The sequence below is a fragment of the Rhipicephalus microplus genome, unplaced genomic scaffold, assembly GCF_043290135.1.
Source record: "Rhipicephalus microplus isolate Deutch F79 unplaced genomic scaffold, USDA_Rmic scaffold_15, whole genome shotgun sequence".
Taxonomy (NCBI): Eukaryota; Metazoa; Arthropoda; class Arachnida; order Ixodida; family Ixodidae; genus Rhipicephalus; species Rhipicephalus microplus.
The window spans coordinates 19,076,484-19,100,456 of NW_027464588.1; the positions used below are offsets into that span (position 1 = coordinate 19,076,484).

The following is a 23,973-nucleotide window of genomic DNA, read 5'->3' on the forward strand; positions in this document are numbered from 1 at the left end:
GACACCGATATCAGCGTCGCGTCCGTGGCTTACTCGATAGAGCGTCGCGCTGCGGCCCGCCAAGTCCTCTTTCTTTTAAAGATAGAGAGAAGACTGCGGACGCCGCCAGGGGAGGTGGATGGTTTAGGGTCGCTTATAAAGTGTATTCACACTTGAAAAAATCAGAGCACATCCACAGAATGAATAATGATGAGTGGGGCGAAACGTTCGTCAGTTCATTCGCGCTCCCATCCATCCGTTAGTTCTTGCTTCCGTCCGTCCGTGCGACCGTCCACGCGTCCAGCCTTGAAACCATCCATGCGTACGTCCGTCCATTCATGCCTCCGTCCGCGTGTCCGTCTCTGCGTCTGTCCGTCCTGTCCGTGCGTCTGTCCATGCGTTCTTCCGTGCGTCCATCCGCCCATATGAGCGTCCGTGCTTGCGTCCGTCTGTGCATCCGTGTGTCCATCTGTGAATCTGTATCTCTCCATCCGTTCGTCGGTTCATCCATCAAATGAACGCTTCAAGTACCGCCATCTCGCGTCTTTTCATATATTCATCGTATAAAAGCACCACCATCCAGCGGACATTCCAAAGACTAAACGAGAGGTGGCTACCTACTACTATTACATACATCACGGACGCGCAACCCACGAAATAAGAAGCTTCGCTCCTAAAACATCGCTGATCCCTCAGCGATAGGAGTCAGTAAAACACGAAAGTAATATGCATCATTAGGGAACTAGTTTAGAGTTAATAGTACATTGAGGTAAGAGGGCTTGCACAATGTCTATTAGTTAACATGGATGTATCCACGTTGTCGCTTAGTCATACATCTCCGTCCCCACGACTGGCACCCATAATTAAGGAATAAAGAAACCCTTGTGGTACCAGATGCTTGTGGTAGTTCAAGTAGTTAAGGGGGAGAGCACAACAAGAAAATAAAATGTGACAGCCGGTAAAGTGTGACTGATTGGACGAGAAACTCGCGCTAAGGTCACCTATAAACACCACTTACAGAACAATGCCTGGCCCGGCGACAGAGAAACGCAACGCGCGTCACCTGTTACTTTCGGTATGCGGCGATTGTTCGAGGGGTGAGCGTTCATGGGGAACGCGGAGTTAAAGCCAGATGAAGTCGGTGGGCGTGTAAGATCTCTTTGAAATAGCTGGATGCTATGAGCGACGCCGACGAGTGGCTGGATGAGTGGTTGTATCCGGCTGTACCAGTTAGATCAGGCGGTGGATCAAGCCACCTAGCCATAAAGCTAAGTACTACCACTGTGTGTTGAAGGATTGAGTTTCACTCGCGCCTCGATTGTAGCCACCAATCACTTAGCCTCCTCCTGGTTATTTCTACCCGTTTAAAGAATATTTTGCCTTCACTGTCGCTAAACCCCAATGCTTTTAAAAAATCGGTGCCAGTATCTTCGGCTATACGGCGAAGTCCTCTACAAAACATTATCAAATGTTCAGCCGTTTCCTCCTGCTCTTCACACGCAATATATACCGTGTATGTGCCTTCATATATAATCGGTACGTCTTGGTCCGAAATTGTCTGGTTCTAGCCTCGCAGAGCAGAGAAATACCTCGAGAATTATCGTACATCTTTTCCTTTGCAGTTTCCTTCTTAAAAGTTCGGTAGGTCTTCAGTGATAATTTCGTAAGCAATCCCATCTTTCACATGTCTCTTCTCTGTTTCCTTCACCTTTTTTTTAACCGTTGTATTCTGCTGTTGTCTAAATACTTGCTTGATAATTTTGAGTTAGTTTCCTTCATTTAGTATCAACTTTCTTCATGTACAAGTAACTGAAATCTTTCCTAACCCAACGCTCCCCTGCCGTTTTTCTCAATCGCTCCTCAAATTCTATCTTTGCTGCTAGCTTTCCTGCATTCAAACAATGTCCATCCCATGTCTCCATGTACCCTCTGTTTTGGGTTATTCCCGTATGCTTCCAAAGCAAGTCTACCAATGCCACTTTGTTTATTTTCCAATCTCGCTTGAACTTCTGGTTTCATGCACAAACCAGCATTCCGAACGTCAAACCCGAGACCATGACACCTTTCGAAATTCCTCTCGCAACGTCATACCTATTGTAGTTCCAAAGTGCCCTATTTTTCATTACAGCTCCATTCCTGTTGTTCTTAGTTATTGCGTATCTTTCGTGCTCTCTTGGGTATCTAGTCCCGTTATTTATTCATACGCCCAAGTATTCGTAATTATCCACTATTTCTTGCGTGACTTCTTGTATCTTATGATCACTGCCTTTTTTATCAATAAAAATGATGGCAAAACGTTTCCTGCAGAACTTCCAATTTAACCTATCTCCCTCATTATCCGAAATGTCTATCAATCTCTGCAGATATCCCTTGTTGTCGGTTATTATTACTATATTATCTGCATACATCAATGCTGGTACTGACTGTTCAATGTGTTTCCCTTGCTTGGCAAAAAAGAGGCTGTATCCGAGTCGACTCTCCTCTAACTTGGCTTCTAGTCTTCATAGATACAGCATAAATAACAAAGGTGACAAGGGATATCCCGGTCCAAGTCTGCGTCTTATCTCAATAGGTTCAGATACCTGTTCTTTTCATTTGATAACTACTTTGATACTTTTAAAAATGTCCTTTAGAATATTAGGTATTCCATTTTTCACATATAGTGTGTCCAGTATTCTCCACAAGTCTTCTTCAATTGCACTATGGTAAGCCCCCTTGATATCTAAAAAGTCAGCCATAGGGGCATATGTTCTTTTTCCGCTATTTTATTACAACGCATCAATGAAAACAGTTTGTCCTCCAACCTTCTTCGTTTGCAAAACCCATTTTGTAGTTCTTAAGCACCTCGTCGTTGTCCACCCATGGCTGTAAACTTTTCTTTACTATCTGCATCACCAGCCTGTAAACTACTGATGTCACTGTTATGAGACGGTAGTAGTACATATCGGCTTTAGCCCCCTTTACTTTATACATCATGCTCATCCTGCTTAGCTTCCACCTATCGGGGGCTTCACCATCTATTATTGCTTTGCTCGCTGCCGCTCCTAATGTTTGCTTAGAGTTTGGTCCTATTTTCTTTATTATGCATGATTCTGATGCCGTCAGGGCCTGTTGATGTGCTAATAGAAACTCTTTTTTTCTGCCCTTTACTCCTCTCCTTGTCCCAGAGGAGCCACTCAGCTAATTGGTCCATCCTCATCTGGTACGGTGCATGCAGCGCTGTCTTAGTGTTTAATTTTTCTGTCATCATTGTTATTATAAATTTCATTGCCTCATCCCCTTCTAGTCTGACTCCTTTAACTGTAGTTATAAACCTCTGTTTTATGCTTGGCTTATTACTCAGAGAATGGAGATGCTTCCAAAAATTTTCAGCTGCCTTTCTAACCTTCCTGTTTACTTCCGCCATTCATTATGCCCCCTTCTTATCTTTTCAGTGATCAAATTGTATGCTTCCTTCTGGAGCTGAAAAAGTTATCCCACTTTGTTTTCACATCATCTTTCGGTTCACACTTCTGGTTAGCATACCTGTGTTCCCTAGAAGCTTCCTGACGTCTTACTATGGATTCTTACCTTCATCAACCCGCCAGCTCTTGGGCTTGTGTCTGCTTTTCCCGGCTGATTTGACTCGTACCTTAGCATGCTCTAACTCAAACTATCGAGTTATATTTGTGTACATCCAGTTTGCTTTAATATCCTCGGTGATTATTTTATCAATCTCTTTAGCTGCTATTTCTATTTGCATTTCTGAATAAATATTACCGTGTGGTTGCTCGTAATGCCGCCTTTCCAGTTTATTTTTTTCCCAAAACTCAGCTTGATAGGTTTGTGATCACTGCCTAAGCTTCTGGACCCAAATTCGTCTATGTTCATCACCCTTAGCCGATCATACATCCTATGTAACATCATTGCGTAATCTATTGTCGACTGCAGCCTTAACACCTTTCATTTTATCTGCCCTTCGCATTTCTCGGTGCTGTTGCAAATGAATAAATCATGCCTTTCACACACAAATATTAGCATTCTGCTTGTCGGATCAGTATATCCATCCATATCTTTTATGTGCGCATTCATATCTCATCATACAAATACCTCGAACTCTTCTACTAGTTCGTCAAAGTCATTTCCTCATCACTGCACCGTTTATTGACTTTCCTCTCTGCCTTTTGCCCCTGTCCACAAGTACACAAAACCGAGGAGCGTCACTTGCCTGGCCACTTTTCCTTTTATCCATAAATGTTCCTTGCGTGACTGCATGACCCTTTGGCAGTCTGTACTTTTATGAATGAATGTTCCAATACCACGACCCTTTCAGCGGCCATCTGTACTGTTAAGATATTCCCGCGTGTAGTCCGGATGGTTAGGAGGTTGTTCCATGCCCCTAAGATGTGTTTCTGCAAAACCATATACCATCGGCCTCTCATTCCTCAGCTGTTCTTCTACCTTGTCCCACTCCAGCCTATTTCTGCCACCCTGCATGTTAATACACCCTACGTGCGAATTGGCTCGGACTTCGTGGCTACGTCGATTTCTGCCCCGGACTCTACGTGTCTTAAATATTGATGCCTATTTGGAATGGTTTGTGTCTATACCACCTGTTAAAAAACTCGCCTGGTTCTTTTCCTCAATACTAGCTATCCTGCACCCCCAAGGGCCTGCGTACCCCCCAAAAAAGCTACTGCGCGTCCTGCAAGTCACTAAGCCACCTTATGGCCTAGCCTCCTATCGAAGTGAATTCTGTCTCGTTGAAAACCACCCCATCTATGCACCTCTCTGTTTATTTCCACTACCTCAAAGCCTTTCTTTCGACTCATTCATCATATCTCTTGGTTTGCGTTGACAACCACTCTTTGCAGGTTGCCGTCACGCACCAGTACCTCCGGTATTGTGCATATCACTACCTGTACCTGAAGAGAAATAGTGCACTTGTCATCGACTCCTTTTGCCAGTGTGGTCGATAGCCCTGCCGTATCTTCATTTAGGACATCGTTTAAACCACCAAAATTTATCACGAGGTTTCGTCTATCAGCTGTATTTTTTAGTTTTGCGCTCGCTTCCCTCATGACTGCTTCCAACTTGCTTCCTGGGAACGTTCCTACTGCGACCTTTTTGTCACCTCTTGCCCTCTCTTTGAATGCTTCTGCGCATCGATTTCAAATCTAGTGCCCAGCGATTATCACGTGCTGCGACTTTTCAGCTGGAGCATCCTGCACCGTGGGGGTGGGGGAATAGGGTTTATTGCACCTGTGACGCCAGCTGCTGTGTACCCTCCCAGCCCCTCCACTACTTCGCTGAAGCTAGCTTTTGTGACCATTGAACCGACAGAAGCTGTTTTTTTTTTCAAGCTTGCTTGCTCTTTCTTCTCCGCCGTTTTGGTGCGCTACCATTCTCTCCGTCGGCCGCTCCTTTGCTCACCTTCGCTTGTGCCTCCTTGGTGGATTTGAGCGTTTCTCTCAGCCTTCGTTTTCTCTTGCTCTGTCGCCAACGCGATCTCCAGCTCGGTGATTCTCATCAGCAGTTCGCTCTAGACAACCATCATTTTCTCCATTTTTTTCCTCGATCTCACATTGCCTACACTTGGCGGCAGCCTCCACTTCATTCGCGTCTGCACTTGGGTCTATTTTCAAACCCACCCACATCGTGAACATTTTAAAGCTTTTTTAACCATGTCTTTTTGACACCAATTGTCCTTATGTATTGTCCCAATCGATAATTACAAAACACGGCATACGACAAACCATGCTCTACGAAAAAAAGGAAGTCTAAGCTCCACTACACAAATTTGCGTGTTCGGTGTACCTGCACCTCTCCCACGAGGTGGCAAGAGGAAAAACACAAACACACACACAAACAAGTAAATACCTGGAGACTTACCCCGAAAACGCCGTGCAATGTAATAAGTGTTACAAAGGTTTTAACTGTTGCCTTATAGTTATAAAAGCAAGCTCAAAACATTCAAAACGACTTATCGGCACAGTCAATCGGGAGCGCCCAAAAACACGTTCATTAACCGTGCCAGCCCAAACTGAGTGGGCTAAGGATAAGGGCGCCACCTGGTGGTATGTTAAGGCATTAACAAAATCGCATTTCAACGGAACACACCGAATGGTATAAATGCTTAGAAACGACGTGTTGAAAAAACTGATGGCAGATGCGATGGCCATATTGCCTTGCTGCTCTATACCAAGAACATGAAAGGACAGTTGTATATATAAGTGACGTATTTTTAAAAGCATACAAAACATGTGCCTATGGCACAGGGGGTTGTGTGTCCAGAATATGTTGTCCTAAACCTAAGGGTGATGGTTTCAATTGTCATTAAAAGAATATTTTTTTTTCGTTTTCTGATTGTGAATAATTTTTTGACGTCATTTCCGTGACGTAAATACGTCAGTGGAATCTTAGTCGACCCCGGCATAAAACTCTTTTGTGTTAAAAAACAACCCTCATAGTGAACGGTAACCTGAAAGGAAAAGCATGGCGACAACATCTTATTGTCAGAGATTGCTGCTGCTGTAGTTATAATCCAGTACAGTTCGAAATCGATGAGTGGACAGAGTAGAATTTGGGAAATAAATGTACTAGTGGATTATGCGTATCAATATAAAAGTTGAGTATGTCGAGATTATTCCGGCAAGATCACACATGAAACATTTCCTTTAGCGAATCTAGACACATCAGAAGCAGCAACTGGGAACTGAAGTAAAAGATTAAGGTCACATTAACCCAGCGCTTTCGTCTTTATTTCCCCAAGCACGCTTGATGTCAGCGTAGTGTCGCTTGCACGCTTACAGGAGGCCTCAACCACATAAAGAAGTCGCATAAACAGTGGTCTCAGACAATGTTGTCAAGTTTTCACTCGTGATAACTCTTCTACTATGTAACCTATTCTTCAAGTTTCCTCCGTTCATAACTGTATCACTCTGAGATTCACGCCATATCAAACACAGTGCGTGAAAATATTTAAATCATAACTACAGTAACTAGTATTTTGTTCGTTCAGTGCTGTTGGGCCTGGAAAGTGAGGTCATTACTAATCACCTGTTTACGTGCAGAGGCTGAATCACTCATTCATTATTCATCTCATTCAGACTCACAATAGTCTGTTCTGGCCATCAGCTTGAGTCAAAGGTAATCCTGTTGGGAAAACATTTTGTGAGTCCAGGTTTTAGTGAGCCCTGAATGAGAAAGCTTTTTTTATAGTGAAGCATTTCTTATCAAAGTTAAGCACATTGAGCTATCTATCTATCTATCTATCTATCTATCTATCTATCTATCTCTCTATCTATCTATCTATCTATCTATCTATCTATCTATCTATCTATCTATTATACAATCTCAAACATTTAGCTCTCCTAGCCGTTTGAATAATGGTATCAATACCAAAACTGGTATTCGATATCATGACTATATGACGAGAATATATAACTAATAATAAATTGAAAACCTTGATAGCTATGTCATGAATGTCATGATTTAAATTACATGCCTTTGCTGCTCTTGCGGTGGCTTCGTTCACATGACACATTGTAAAACTGGTAGGGTATCACATGACGCATGTGAAGATCCTAACCTGGAAATCTTGACATGCGTATCATGAAAGTCATGACTAAACTCCACGCTCGTGTTGCACTCGCACTCGTTTCGCTTACTTCAAATGTACCAAATTTATTATCATGCAACGTGAGCAGACTACGAAGGTGAATGACACGCCCAGACACGATAATCATAACATGCGTGTTATGTAAAACATGAATACATGCCATGCTCAAAGCGCACTCAGGGTCGTTTAGCTAGATCTACATATACCAAATTGGGTATCAAGTGGTGTGTGTAGAAAGAAAAGGTAAATGACACGTCTAAATATAGCAATGATAGATGGAAGTCAGGTACTGCATAATTTACGTCCGTCTGGTAACGTTGGTTTGGTTTTAAAGTGAGATATTGACCTTCCTTGTTAGTGCTTCGCATGTCATCGGTTCCCACTGTATGAGCTACACCTTGTTTTGTCTATCTATGTTTACGTGCAGTGCCAGTCGACAGTGGCGACCTTCCTGACATGTTCACTTGCCGTCCTGAAAGGTCTGGTGATTGACGGTCTCTGGGACCCTTCCCACATCGCTATCCTCTACGCTGGAGCGCTGGCCGCTGTCAACACCGCCAGTCTCTTTCTCAGTTGCGTATTTGTTTTGCATAGCCTCAATCACCAAAGAACTGCATATGGGAGCAGGGGACGAAAACAAGTAATGCGATTGTGAAGCATTTAAAAATATTCTTGAGAAGCTTAGAAATTCACATATAAATATTGAGTTGACAAAACTAGAAATAGGCACGGTGTGTTACATAATATAAACAAATTTGAAAAGCGAGCGAATTCATAGGCATCAAGGAATGAGGAATATTGTTGTGATGATACACATGTGAAAATGCACATACATGTTGTGGTGCTCTATTTCGGTGCCCACAGAATTGTATACCGCAGGCGTTTAAAACCAATAAAAGTAGAAGGCACGATAGGAGCTGAATTATAAAGACGGAAAACTGTATTAGAAGTAATTTCGACAATTGTCTTTTAATACACAAGGTTGATATTATGAACATTTTTTACATAGGCATATGAATTGGCTGGCTTGATATATCGGGAGCTTTCTCGCTGTACGAATGCTCACGCTTCCTCAAGCGGATAGGGTAAAGTGTCAATCACTCATGTTCTGTCAATTGTGCGTGAATATTTTGAAATATCCATGTGCACATAATTAGTGGATTCTATTCATATCGCATTACTTCACGTATATATGCAGGGCGTTTGAAAAATGTGTCTAATTTTGTTTAGAGATCAGAAAAATGCGCTATTTGCTCAATGTCTACACAGTCTTTTCTGTCGCCAAAGGAATTTTAGAATGGTTGACTACATAATTTGGAATAGTACTTAGGAAACTTACATTATTCACCTTTTCAAATAGTGGAGTCAAGTAGGTAAGTGAACTGGATGAATTGGAGTCCTTGAAGTGAAGAACACATTGCTGATTTGAGATTTCGGAAAAAGGGTCTCTTGTAATAACTATGAAGGTTACACGTCCACACAAAGGAGTCGGTAGATGGTTGATATACCGCCCCCTCAATTTGGTTTCACCGCAGAATTGGGGATAATTTTATTTATTTGCAGTTATATTACAGATCGTTTTTGTAAAATCTCAATGCGGACATGGGTTTTTTGCATAAAGGGTTTAAATACTGCCTTTTGACATAACTTTCTAACTACAGTAGTTAAACAGCAAATAATTTAATTGCCCAATTACTGTTTCAAATAATATCTTCAACCCTCTTAAGATGCCTGCCGCTACAGAAACCGATTGGGAAGACAGCGAGCAAATAGCGCCTTTTCATGAAATTTTAGGAGTGTAACTTAACTAATAAACTTAACACGTGCATTTGAAAGTGTGAGCTCATCTTCATATCACTGAACAAATGAAAAAGAAAACGTTGAAGACCTGTAGGGAAATTTTGTTTTAGACATATCGCTTCGCAAGGCTGTAAGGCGAAGTCAAAGGCGCGACATAAAGATCCCCTTCACTGCTTTTCAGTACACTCATCTCAGCACAGTAGTTAACCTAAACAACACAAAATGTCAACAAAGGCTCTCTTTAACCACATTGTTTGCAAATTGAGCACTTACGAACATTCATCTACATGCTGCTTTACAAAATATATCAACCTGACGTTCTGTACTCAGAAAGAGCACTTTTTCAACTCGTGTTTTTTTCTTCACACAGGCTTCATGATGTCCACGGTCGTGGTGCTGTCCACCAAGTGCGAGAAAAACCCGGACAACATCGCGCCGGCCATCGCGGCTTCGTTCGGCGACCTGACCACGCTGTTCCTGCTCTCCGGCTACTCGTCTTTAATGCTGTACCATCCGTGTGCGTCTTTGCCATGGCCACTTTAAATGCGAAGCATTACTTAGCGAACTTCAGCGAATTTGTGCGTATCTATCTATCTATCTATCTATCTATCTATCTATCTATCTATCTATCTATCTATCTATCAAGCCGCCTACGACATTTAGCTCTCCGTGTCGTTTCGAGTAATGATAGCAAACTTGGTATGGCATAACATGACTATATGAAGAACATATCTGACTAGTCATAACATGAAAATCATATCATGTATGTCATGAATATCATGATTTACATTTCATGCTCCTACAGCTCTTGCGGTGGTTTCGTTCACATGGCTTCTTGCAAAACTGGTATGGCATGACATAATTGCATGGCAAACACAAGAGACAAACCCTAACAAGAAATTCATGATATATCTGTCATGTAACAACATGACTATATGCCACGCTCATGATGCTCTCGCGGCCTTTTCGCGAGCGTTCTATACACCAAATTTGCTATTACGCTACGTGAATGGATGACGAAGGTATGTGACTGGTGCAAACACGATAATCATGTGATGCTTGTCATGTCAAAACATGACTACATGCCAGAGTCAAGGCGCCAATACATTTCGACGTGAAGTGGTGCGCGTGCTCGCCAGTGTTATTTTGTCGCGTCAAGCCGGCGTTGGTGCACGCCAGGCACTGGTGCTACCATATACTCGCAGGCACGCGCCGCGTTGTATCGCTTTAACGCATGTGCGTTTCAGCGTGTTCGGCATACCTCCGTCGCGAAAAGAGGGAGACGCAGTGTTGTCTAGGTAACGCATTGGCACGAAATGCAGCATGCCACATTTTACACCGGTTGCCGTCGGGCCGCACTGACGGACGCTGATCGCGCCGGTCGCGCCTGGCGTCAGACTATAGAGTGCTCGCGTTTTTCTAACGTGGCGTCGCTGTACCCATCGGGTTCGCGTCAATGATACATTGGAGTATATTGGGCCCTTCATGGTGCACTCGTGGTCGTTTTGCTAGCTCTACATACACGAAATTTGGTGTTACGTGACGTCAATGAATGACAAAATATATGACTGGTCTAAACGTAATAATCCTGACCCGCGTGTCATGTAAGAGCATGACAACATACGTGCTCGCCACCGTGCTCGCCTTAGCGTGCTCATTGCGTGCTCGCCACTGTTTCGCTAGCTCCACAGATGCTAAATTTGGTATCCTGTGGTGTCCATAGATGACGAAGGTAAACGACACATCCAAACATGATAGTCATGACACGGAAGTCATAAAAGGCATCATTTGCCTTCAACTCGTCACGTTGTGCTGATTTCAAAGTGACATATTAACCTTTCTCATTCATGCTTCGCATTTCAGCGATTTTGACTGTACGTGGGATCTGCCAACTTTTATCAGTATTGTAACGACCAGGTCTTGCAAAAGTAAAGTTGAGCCTGTTGATATGCGTTCTTGTGCAAGTTACACTACGCTTGTTCACTGCGCACATGCTTACGTGCTTGCCGCCGTGCTTCAGGTGTTCGGTTAAGTTTCAGACCCACTTGCTACAAGAATAGTTGATATCGACTGATCACAATGTTTATTATATTGACACTATTGGTTCTGATGGTGCAAGTTGTGGTATTATACGCGTAGGCTTCAGGCACAGGTGCGACTGCTCTATGCTAAGTTTTGCGTGCGTTCAGAACATGAGCTGTGGGTGGATTGGGCCACTGGACGTTGATAGTATATAATTGAAAGTGCCAGAGTTAGTGGACAAGAAAGTGTTGCAAACAAAGGCCAGCAGTTATTCACTAAAAGCTGTGTGCATCAGTTGCGCATAACTTCAAAAGTCTTGCTGTAGCAATATTAAAGATTCATCTACGTATAATACAGCTCACTTTCATCTCTTGTTTTTGCACTCCCGTCTGTTCATGCATGGTCGCACCACGAGGCAGCACCGACTGTCCCATTTCCCACGCTTCTACATTCAATATGCGCTAGACGGTCATATGCAGATCTGGCGCCGCTTGTGATCACGTTGTGCCTGCTCCTGTTGCCAATGTGGATACTTCTGGCCCGACGCAGCACCGTCTCCCGGGAAGTGCTGCGCGTCGGGTGGCTGCCAATTATTATCGCACTCACGGTCTCAAGGTAAGTGAGCAGAGAACGCACCCATTGCTCCTTAGAAAAGCGAGTGTTACAATCGAAGCTTTTGCATTAATTCAGGTGAAATTTCTTCCCGTAATTTACGTCTAAATCGGCTTTCCCTGCTGTTACTGTTGCTGTTCTGTCTTCTAATAGCATTGGCAGCAGGCCCCGCTGTGGTCTTCTAGTTGCTGAGGAACTAAACTGCTGACCGGAAGATCGTAGGATCGAATATCGGCTGCTGTGACTGCATTTTTGGTGGAGGTGAAAAATGATGTATGCGAACGTGCTGAGATTCCTGTGCACGCTAAGGAAACCCAGGTGGTCGACATTCTCTGAGTCCTCCCCTGCAGCGTCTCCAATAATCATAGGGTGGTTTTGGGGCGCTGAATACCACATATCATTCAAGCATTTGCAGCAATTTCTAGGTTATTCTGTACAAATCAATTTCATGGGATCATTCTATTTTGTTTTGTTCTCTACTTCTATTTAAGTTTTGTATGTAGCTATTTGGTGTGTCTTCTACCTGGAATGATGTGGAATGGGATAAAAAGAATTGTTCATAAATAAATAAATCCCAGAATAACCAAACCAAACGGGTAAACAATAAAACGACAATAAACGAAAATAAATAATATTAAAAGCAGTCCTCATTTCAGACATTCAACATTTGCCTGGTCACCTATAATACTGGTTCGTAAACAAGGATAATGGAATAGAATTTCGTAATGGCAATGTGAAATATTCGAAGAGGCTCCAAGTTTAATTACCCGACAATTTGTAAAGCTCTTCGTACGAAAGCTCCTAAATACAAGTTGCTAGTAACTTTTATTGCACATGCGTTTTTGCAGCTTTGGTGGGTACATCCTGGATTACGCAGTCTTCGCTTATCCGCCAATCGCCCTGCACCTGTCTGCAGTAAATGGTGAGTCAGACTATTCAAACACTAGAATCCACCCCGCTCTACACGGTGGGTTTAAACAGTTACTTTCGCAGCCGAGTACGTGGCTGCGCTATAGTTTCGGGGCTAGAATGATACTATCCCTTAGTGATAACTTGAGAGTGAAGTAATTAAAAAAACAAATAAATAGCGCTTATGTAGTGTCTCTTCTATTTTTACAATGTGCCAGCCAGACGTGCCAGATCTAGCCGTTCGTCGCCCTCTCCAGATCTTGCTGTTTTCTTAGCTTTGGCCTGCGCTATGTGGTTAAGGGGGAGATGGCCCATCATGTGGTGTCTCACAACGCAAATCATACGAAGTATTGTTGTGTTCGGTTGTGTACAGATCCGTGGGGCAGTGTCTTACATTCCTGGTGTTCACAATGTTGGTACTCACGCTGCTTCTGTAAATGCTACGGTACTCTAAGATAGCATGTCGGCGTTCATGGCGCTATGTAAGCAAACAATAGGGAAGCATCAGTACGACACTACTTCATGCACTGACTTCAAGAGCACCATGAGGTGGCATCAGCAAGGCTCTGAGCCAGAAACCAAGGAGCACGAATGAACGAATCTGACAGATGTGTAATACTTGAGACATAAATGTGTCCAATATACCTACGAGGGAAAGTGCTGGAACGCACGTGTGGTGCAAGCAGCTTCACATGTGGCGACGCATCACGACAACTCCCTGAACTAAGGTGGACCGATGGCTTCCGTTGAGGAGCGTGCATTCGCACTGGCTCTGAAAGAAATGAAGGAGGCATTGGCTATTTCTTCCTTCATAGATTAGGCTTTTACCTGAAAGGTAAACGTATCTTGACAGAGGTATCTAAACATTTACTGCGCATTTCCACAACGGCGAAGGAATGAGGGTGGCAGCAACAAATTTAAGTTAACGTGAAGAACGGCATGCAGCTCGAACATGCCGCGCGCTGCTCAAGCAGAACAGATGCACGAAACAGACATACAACAGAACGAGTGCCAACTAAGAACTGTATACCAGTTTCTCACTAATAGCTGGCTGCTCAGGCACAAAGGAACGCGCACGAAACGAACGCTCAAGTATACACAGGACCAGTACGAATCAGCAGCTCTCACAATTGTTACTTCTTAATATTTCAGCAGTGCACTCTTTTCGCAAAGGCGGCCACTGCAGTGAGCGAATTGCCGTTTGTGCTCTCCGTAACTTCAACACAAACTAGCTGTGAAACGTTTAAACCACCCGCATCAAGGGCACGCCCACACGAGCGGCAACGTCTTGCAGAAGCGTGCTAACTCGTGCGGACCGTGGGAACGCATTCAGAGGAAGAGCAATGACCTCTAAAGTTAAATCTCAAGCGCACCCTTCTCGCTATCTCACCAGTTATATAAAGTGAACGCGCTGAAGTGCCACCGAGCTATGATCACCGTCAATAGAAAATAACATACATAAATAGCTCACCGTTAGTCCACTGATTAATGTGCGTTCCGTGGTGGAGTCGCTTCGCTCCACACACAGCGGAGCTATATATAGGTGTCATAGGTGTGACTCATGGTGACGGAACAATTTGTTCTTTTCTTCGAATTTTTCTTGGTCATCTGTGCGTGTATATTTCACAACGTATTACCCTCGACGGAAAGACGTGAGTGGAGCGGTAGTGTAACCCGGCGTAAAACATTTTCGTGTAAGAAAGTTGGTTTCGAATCACGATCGAACCAACCATATACTGGTCTGCTTCGCGTGTCTGATGGTTACCAATTGCAGCGCTGGGCGGCAACCTGGCGGCCGTCTTCAGCTGCAGCTTGTCCAGCTACCTGAACCGGGTGACGCCACTGGGAGACATACCGTTCGGGGAACACGTCTGCGTGGGGCCCCTACAGATGTACTACCAGGGTGGGGAGATGGCCAACGTGGCCTACGTGCTCGTCGGCGTCGTGGTGACCGGCCAGACGCTGTTCGCCGTGCTCTCTAGGATTCTGCGCTTCGGCAAGGTCTTCATGACCATCACCTTCTTCGCAGCGTACTGTGGTGCATCGCTAGGGCAGGTGGGTCCTCACCGATGATGTTATGTAATTACGAAACAGGAAAAATTCACTTTTGTTTAGACACAGGAGAAAAAACATGAGTTTTCCGCACCTGACCATCCGGGCTACGAACAACGCTGACAAACACTCCCAGGTGTCGACGCACAAATACACCCGATAAAGTAGACAGGAGGACAACTGCTGCTTTAGTTCAAATCGTTGAGCATTGGACGCCTTATTCGATGGCTGCAGCTGCGGTCTCGGCGGGGCCTGGAAGAAGGAAGAAAAAAGAAGGGAGCATCATCACACGAGTGAAGCCCAGCGTGTCGGCCCAACACATGATTAAAATGTCAGAGCATGCGGTGGGATTTTGCAACTTCGGTGGCGTTTAATTTTTGAGCCTCCTGCGTGAGCCGTCTGGTCTGCACCGAGCAAAAGGATTTAGGATGAAATATCCTGCGTGTCATACTCCGCAGCGCACCGCAGTATCGGCAAGGATCGTTCCGTACTTGATCTTGGGCATGTCACTTGTTGGGCTGACACTGATGGCTTCAAAACGGTCGGCTTGCCACTGCTGGCTCAATTACGTCATCCTTTCTTCTCGTGTATGCCATTTAAAATTTTTTCTTTCAACTAATGAAAGGTCAATAGAAGATTGACACGTCGCACCTTCTATATTTGTCAGGTTACGATACCAGACCCAGGAACTCACTAGCTGTAACTGTAATCGTGACACGTTCCAAATTCTTTCTTTCCTAGAATTAACTGTAGTGGATTGGAACAAATAGCCCGGTAAAAGGTTGATGCAAGATTACCTCTCGCAATTTGAATCTCACCTTCGGTAGGAAGCAATTATCTTCTGTGGCTAGAATAATTTCCGTATATTTCTTTTTTCTTTTTCACCTCGTGCTAACTCGTCTGTTGGACCCAAAGAATACAGGACTAATGCTTATTGCCCTTTAGATTTGTTCATCAATGCACACGTGCGGACAAATCTATTGTTTCCTGTGTCTTTTTTGTTATTTTGATGCACCTATATAATGTACCAAGCTGCCAAGATCGTGTACATGATCACAGTATCAATCAATAAGCGTATAAGTAAACATATATACAAATACATACCTAAATAAACAAGGAAAAACTTAAATAAACAACTAATGAACTGGCAAGCTTATGTTTCAAGTAGGAAAAAAACAGATAACTATCACCAACTGAAACTGGTATTTGCAATCAAACAGAAGCATACTTGACTTGTACCAAATCATTCTTTATCGCGTCCGGTGCTGGTAAACTTAAGCCCGGCGAAAAAATGCGCAGCCTAAGCACCAACAATAAGACGTCCTTTCTTAGGGAATTAAACTACGGCTTTGACTCACTTTGATCCTCCACGAGTCGTTGGCGCCATATATTTGAGAGACTCGTAAACGCACTCTAGGGCACCAAAGGTGAATGGTTGTGTCAGTTTTCCCATGTTCGCTGATTCAGTTTTATATATAAACTGCCCATGCCAGCTGGAGGGGTTTTCTTTTTTGCATGACTATATTGGTATCTTTTGTGTTCGTAATTTTCAGTTCAGTTTTTCCCGGGGGGGGGGGGGTAATGGCCACATAAACTTTGGTAGCAATTTTCATGTTTTCAGACAGTCACTAATGCATTACAGAGAAAGATATTATGAGAGCACAAGGGCCTTTGTGCCGTAATTGTCCGTCGCCGGTGTTTGTATCCGCTATCGCGCGCTGTGGAAAAAAAGAAACAAGCGAAGTAAATAAAAAATCCGAGGCACGACTGGGATTCAAAACCAGGTCCCCTGCCTGCCACGCCAGTAAATTACCATTAAGCTACACCGGTGCTTGAAACCTCATGCGTGATACTTCGTTTCAGATTAACACTATGCAGTTTTCATGTCGAGAAAAAAATCGCGTTATTATAAGTAAGAAATTGTTCCAGATTAGCGAAGAAACAACCAGACATCACACAATGCCAATGGCGTTATGACCAAGAATACCATAGTGGATGCCTTACTACCACAAATAATTGTTATTTATGGCATATTCGCTACCCTGCAAGTGTGCTCGTAGCACTTACACAATGTATGAATAAAAAGATGTCTTTAGCAATGCCACTCTTGCAGCTTTCGCGGTGACAGTGCAGCGCGTCTCGCGCAAGCCTGGTGTTTTTTTTTGCTTGAACAAGAAGTCACTATGAGGTGCTGTAACTGCCCATCGGTCATCATGGCGTTTTAAGCCAAGCCTGAGGCCTACGCACGAGGGATGGAGGATGTGGTGATTCACTTTAGCCGTTGGTTTATCACCAGTCAGTTCATTAATAATAATTTATTGTTCTTGCCTAAGAATTTTATCATTATTATTATTAATATTTATCATTATATCATTAATTTTTGTTGTTGTTCTATGGGTGGTTTGGCGTTCCGATATGAGTGCAAAAGACGACGCGGATGCCTCCTAGACAGACGCTTCAACAGACATATTGCATGCAACACTTCACCAGCGGAATAAAAAGAAAGGCAAGACAAAAAAAAAATACTTGCTAGTCACATTCACCCTTTTCAAATTCTAAGTATCCTGATCATATACTCTATAAGGTAACCCAGAATTGCTTCATCTAGACACGTTGTTTTCTAGCCGTTCTAAATTTCCCCGAGGCTATCCTTATTATGTTCGGCCTTCACCCTCCAAAGGTTGATATGTGGGGCTTAACGTGTCAAAACTAACCCTCCAAAGGCCCTTCACGAAGGTATGTAAAGTAAGAGTTCAAAACTAGGGTGTAGTAGTGCGAATCGAAAGCAATGTATACGTAAAAATTCCAACAAGAAGGTACAGAGGTGCATTATGACAAGCATGAGCAAGAGGCCGTTTTTAGACAAACGCCACTCTCTGCAATGTATAACAGGATCAAGTCCTTTTTATTGAAGTAGTGATACCTAAAATGACGCGAGAGCCACGGTTACTCTGGAAGCTTGTTGTAATAAAAAGGGCGACAGGAAATGTTGTGAAGAAGAGAGGGGAAATTTTTAAGTAAAAGTATAAATTATAGGTCAACGTTATTACACCTAACTAACTACATTAATCTGGCAACAAATTGTCTTAAAGATTGTTCAGCCACTTTTCGTAATAGCCCCTGTCCTATCCGAGTTCCGCCACGGTGGTCTATTAATTATGGTGTTCGAGTGTCAGCAGCATGTCTCTGGATCTTATCCTCTCTGCATCGGTCCCATTTTCGATGGAAGTGAGAAACCTATAGGCCCATGTACTTAAATCTAGGTGGCCGTTGAAGAAGCACAAGGGATTGGAATTTACGATAATAAAAAATTTGAACCCTCTCCTCGAACGGCGCCCTGAAAGAGTGCGAAACATCAGCGTTTAGCATGTGTGGAGGGACGGTTTGAAAAGGCGCTAACGCGTGTCCTGCGGTGAGCGCTGGAAGATTCGTTTGAAGCGATGGCTGGCGTATGTCTAGTTTCTTCAGAGGGGACACGGGCGCTGGACCGGAGCAGGCGCGTGTTTCGCCTTGATGATCGCCGCCTTGTGATCGGTGAAGTGCACGCTGAGAGGTTCCTGCAGACACTCTACGTCGCAGTTGGCTAAGGCCAGATCGATGCGCATTCCTTTTATTGTGGTGGGTGATTTCCGTTCCGCCGACACGCACTTCAGCGAGTGCACGTCTAGCATGTAATCGACGAGCCATTCTCGTCTTCCTCCGCTGACGAAAACGTTGAAATCTCCCGCGACTATAAGAGGCACATCGACAAGCCTCACTACAACAGTCAGCGCCTCCTTCAGACAGCGCTGAAGCTGCTCCTTCGGCAGGTTGGAAGTAACGTAGAGCACGAAGATCGACACGTCACCGAAGCACAAGGCAACTCACTCGAACCAGTTGTGTCTTCAAAAAAGTCCTTATCATTCTTACACGTCGCCTCTTGTTCGCCTGGCGGAGCGCAGCGCTTGCGTACGGGTGCTGCAGTGGAGGCGTGTGGCGCTTTCGAGACGTTGCCAAACGACGACGACGTCGAAGATTCGTCAGCGTTGGCACTCCGCTGTCGGTGCTTGTACTTGGCTTCCTTCACTCGCGTCTCGTCGGTGTTGCCGACGCGTTGAAGACGCTTGCGCTTCGCTTCCTTGGCTTGTGTCTCGTCGGTGTTACCAGTGCGCCTTCTCCATTCCCGCCCTCGCACCTCGTCGGTGTCGTTGATCTTTCACTTCCGGCGCTTGAATTCGGCTTCCCTGGCCCGCGCCTTGTCGGTGTTGCCGTTGCGACGTCGCTATGCGTGAACGCGATCGGCTCTGCTAACCCTCGCAACGCCGAACAACGCCCGGGCTAGGCCAAATCACTTCGGCGCATTTTCCAGCGGGCGATGCAGCTAGCTTCGCTCTCTGGTGTCCTCTCTATTGCAGAGAAACGGGCCGAAAGTGTGTTCACTATACTCGGTGACAACTTCCTGTGGCAGCACAGCCAAGGCTACGAAGCCCACACACGCCCTTTTTTACTACGCTTATGCTGTACCACGCTGTAGTGCCTTTGTTTCGGCGTACTTCGTAAAATAGTCCGTGGCTGCTACGATCCACTTGTTGCCGGCAGATGTCAGCAAAAAGAGCCCCAGTAAATCTATTATTATTATTTGATAGAATGTCACCCTAGGTGGTTCGAGTGGCTGAAGAAGCCCCGCGGGCTTCAGTGGCAGGGATTTGTGGCGTTGACAATTCCGGCGGATTTTCTCGTATCGCTTAACAGATGCCTAAAGCTTAGGCCAGTAGTGCGCTTGCCGAACTCGATCGAGAGTTCGAAGGGAACCTATGTGACCAGATGTGAGCTCATCGTGGCAGGCGAGAAGCATGTCATCACGCAAGTCAGTTGGCACGCCTAGAAGATAAGTTCTCTCAATGCTGTTGGAGTTTTTCTTATACAGGGCCCCATCTCAGAGGCATAATGACGACAGACTTCGAGAAGTACAATGAGGTATGGAAGAGTTACGTCTTTCAAGTTTTTGATAACTGCACGTATTTCGTCGTCCGCGTGCTGTCGTGTAATCAGATCGGTTGTAGTAAGGGTAGTGTAGTACTACCGTCATCTTCGCTGTCATGGCCACAAACTTCGACAGGGGCGTGGGACAACGAATCGGCATCTTCGTGCTTGCTGCCCCATTTGAAAGTGATCGTGAAATCAAGTTTCTGCACACGAAGACTCCATCGTGCCAGTCGCCCGCACGGGTCCTGTAGGTTGGCTAACGCACACAACGAATGATGGTCGTTCACTACCTTGAAGTGGCGTCCATGATGGTAGGGCCTAAACTTCATCATGGCCAATACAACAGCGAGGCACCATTTTTCTGACGTGGAGTAGTTTAGGTCGGCACGGGAAAGAGCGTTATCACTTGCACCATGCCCTCTTGTAGTTGGACAAGGTCAACTCCAAGACTCACGTTACTGGCGTCAATATGAATCTCACTATCAGCATCTTGGTTAAAAGTGACCGAGGAATCGCGGTGCCTGCAAATGCTCCCGTAGTTCAGAGAAAGCTGCATCCTGTTCTTCCTCCAAAACAAATTACACGTCTTCACGAATGAATTGAATGAGCGGTTCAGCGATCCCCCAAAAATTGGCTATAAAGCGGCGATAGTACGCACAGAATTCTATGAAGCCACTTACTAACTTCCTCTCACGTGTAACGGGAAACTAGGTCACGGTGGTGCTTTCGTCAGGGTCTGGTCGAACACCATCCACACTGAAAATATGGCCGAGAAACTTAAATTTTTTATAACAGAAGTGGCATTTTTTGGCGTCAGCGTAAGGTTAACAGAGCGGAGTGCTGCCAGCACTGCCTGCAGACGCTCTATGTGCTCCTAAAAGGTCGCAGAAAACATGGCACCATAATTTAGGTAAACTAGGCACATGTGCCACGTTGGACCGGTAAGAACAGTGTCCTTAGTGCTCTGAAATGTCGCAGGTACAGAACAGAAGCCGAAGGGAGGTACTTTGAAATCATATAGGCCCTCTTGTATAACGAAGGCGGTTTTTTCGTGTTGTTGTTCATCAACTTCGATCTGCCATTAGCCACTATTCAAGAACATCGATAAGAAATACTTAGCCTACCGCAGTCTGTCGAGAGAATTGTTCATGCGGGGCGGTGGATAGGCGTCTTTTTCAGCTACGCTGTTGTTGTCTGTAGTCTACGCAGAAGCGCAATGATCCATCCTTTAGGGGCGAAGCTCCTTAGGGCGTGGGCTGTGCGTCCCCTGTAGCCTGTATGTAGCCACCTCTAGTTTAGTTCTTGCAGTGTTCACTAGATGGCGGTACCGTCTCCTGTATCTAGCCACCTCTAGTTTAGTTCTTGCAGTGTTCACTAGATGGCGGTACCGTCTCCTGTATGTAGATGCCGGAGAGTGTGGTAGAGGTCGGACGTGTTTTTGGAGAGCTCCGGAATGACAGCTACAGATAAGTGTTTTTGCATGTTTCCAGCTTGCCTCTGTCTGTAGCGTTATGAGAACGTAAGGCGCTAGCGTAAAGCTTGATTAGGTCTATTACGGTTTTCGTTTTTTGTTTTTAGTATTTTGTACTGTGTCTTTTTTTTCTCTAGCCACCACGTGGCTGAGGTCTGCGCGTAGACCGACCACGTGCATGCGCAGGTGCTGTGAAGTGTAGCGTATTTATTTATTATTGTGGTTCTTTTTGGCTTAGACCAGTGTATTTTAGTACAGTTTTCTAACACGTGGGCATCGGTAAACTGAGCTAGCCATGGTCAAAAAGACCGTAAAGTGTTCAGAGTGCGGGGTAGGTTGGAAGGTGGAAGTTAGTGCGGAGGAGAAAGCAGAAGATGACGCCAAGTGTAGACAGTGCGAGTTCGAGGAGAAAATGAAAAATATGATGGCGGTCCAGAGTGGGCTCATGGAAAAAATCGCAGAGCTGGAGAGAGAGAGAGAATAAACTTTATTGGGTTCCAGCATGCGGGATTCCCTCCGGCCGCGCAGGGCGTGGGGTTCACCCTATCTCACGTTACACTAGAAGTCCTAATGTCACGCGGGCCTAGACCTCAAGGCCTTCGTGCCCCGGCGCCGCTCGGGTTACTGAGGGTGTCCCCCTTTCGCCTTTGCAGCGCCAGTGCGACCTCGAGCTGCCGGACGGCCCTTCGCTGGTCTTCTGGGTCCGTAGACCCCACACGCTGTTCTACTTGCGGCGGTAACACCGGACCGTCCGCGCTGTCTGCGTCACATCCCCAGAGTATGTGAGCCAGGGTGGCTCTCGCGCTCGCGCACACACTGCACATTTCACTCACGTAGAGTTCGGGGCACAGCGACGAGTCCAAGTCGAGGCTGACGCTAAAATGGTTCCCGGCTCACATGGGTAGGGACCTGATACCAGGATCTCCGAACCGCAACGAGGAGGCGGATGCCGCGGCCCGTGGTCTCGCCACGTGCCGGACCGCGGCCGCGCCCGCCTCCGAAGACGCGACGGCGACCGAAGAAGAAGGCGAGGAGCAGCTGCTCGATTACGGCGACATCCTCGCGTGGTACAGGGAGCAACGGCGTGGCTTCCCGCCTCCGCACAAGGATCTTACCCGGTGGGAGGCGGTGAGGTTGCGCCAGCTCCAAACCGAGACTGTGCTGACCCCATCGCTAGCGCGACACGTGTGCCCCGAACTCTACGCAGAGCTGGAGAATGCATTGAAGCACAGAGCGTTGATTAGGTCTAATACGGTATTCGTTTTTTGTTTTTAGTATTTTGTACTGTGTCTTTTTAATGAAGCCCAGAGCGTTGTGGGGATACAATAGGTATGAGGTGCTTCGAGGTCTGTGGAAGGGTGTAATGGTTCCAGGGCTTACTTTTGGGAACTCAGTGGTGTGCATGAGGGCAGAGGTGCAATCGGGAATGGATGTAAATCAAAGGACTGTGGGACGCCTCGCGTTGGGTGCTCACGGGAAGACGACAAACGAGGCTGTAAAGGGCGATATGGGGTGGGCAGGTTTTGAGGCGAGGGAAGCGCAGAGCAAAATAAGGTTCGAAGAAAGTTTAAGAAATACGAAGGAGAGTAGATGGGCAGAGAAGGTGTTCCGTTATTTGTATAGGAAGAGCGTGGACACACAGTGGAGAAAAAGAACTAGAAGACTCACTAGTAAATATACGGCTGGTATTGTAAGTCATATGTCAACAAAGAGCGTTAAGGGAAAAGTCAAGGAGGCGGAGAGGATTTACTGGATGGCAGCTATGGAGAAAAAACCGGCTTTGAGTAACTACCGAAAGGGCAAAAATGAAATAAGGAGGGAGGCATTTTACGATAATTCAAGGGGAAGCGCTTTACTGCTTGAAGCGAGATCGGGTTGCCTTAGAACGCGTAGTTATAAAGCAAGATTCAGTAAAGAAGAAGAACAATGCACATGCTGCGGGAAAGATAAGGAAACGGCGGAGCATGTTCTGATTAAATGTGGAGATATCCACCCAGGTGTACGTTTGGGCACGAGCCTACAGGAAGCCTTGGGTTTTAGGGACAACAATGGAAAGCTGAACACACCCGCGATTGAAATAAGTAAGAGACGGTTAGAGTATTGGTGGCAGAAAATTAGAGAGAAAGGACAAAAATAAATATTGGAAAAATAAAATATGGACAGTGTGCCGTAAATGGCAGAGAACTTAAGCTGAAAATTTACCTTTTTTTCCATTAAGATAGAATTTATCGAAGTAGAGGCATTAGGCCAACATCAAAAAAGAAAAAAGGTTTTTTTTTGTCGAGCCTGGTGGCATACCTGTCACCACCCCGTTATAAAGGGGACGCTCATAGCATCCATCCATCCATCCATGTAGCCACCTCTCGTTTAGTTCTTGTAGAGTTTACTAGACGGTGGTACTTGTAGCTGATGATGAAAAAATGCAAGATGTTATAAACTAGAAAGCGGTACTTGTAGTTGATGAAAGACGCGAGATCTTATAAAATAGAAATGATGTCACATATGGCTCGTGTCATTGGTTGAAGGCAATCGTTCGATTTAGTGCGGCGACGTACGCTAGGGG

At 45.2% G+C, this 23,973-nt stretch overlaps 1 protein-coding gene across 1 annotated transcript in view; it reads left to right on the plus strand.

Annotated features, from left to right (window-relative positions):
• The window catches only part of LOC142784608 (solute carrier family 41 member 1-like), a 39,551-nt gene that overhangs the window by 14,188 nt on the left and 1,390 nt on the right, over positions 1-23,973 (plus strand). The window contains exons 3-7 of the mRNA XM_075883031.1: positions 8,007-8,139; positions 9,750-9,896; positions 11,881-12,016; positions 12,862-12,935; positions 14,697-14,977. Of these exons, the coding sequence (XP_075739146.1) occupies positions 8,007-8,139; positions 9,750-9,896; positions 11,881-12,016; positions 12,862-12,935; positions 14,697-14,977 (771 nt within the window). The remainder of the gene's footprint in view (positions 1-8,006; positions 8,140-9,749; positions 9,897-11,880; positions 12,017-12,861; positions 12,936-14,696; positions 14,978-23,973) is intronic.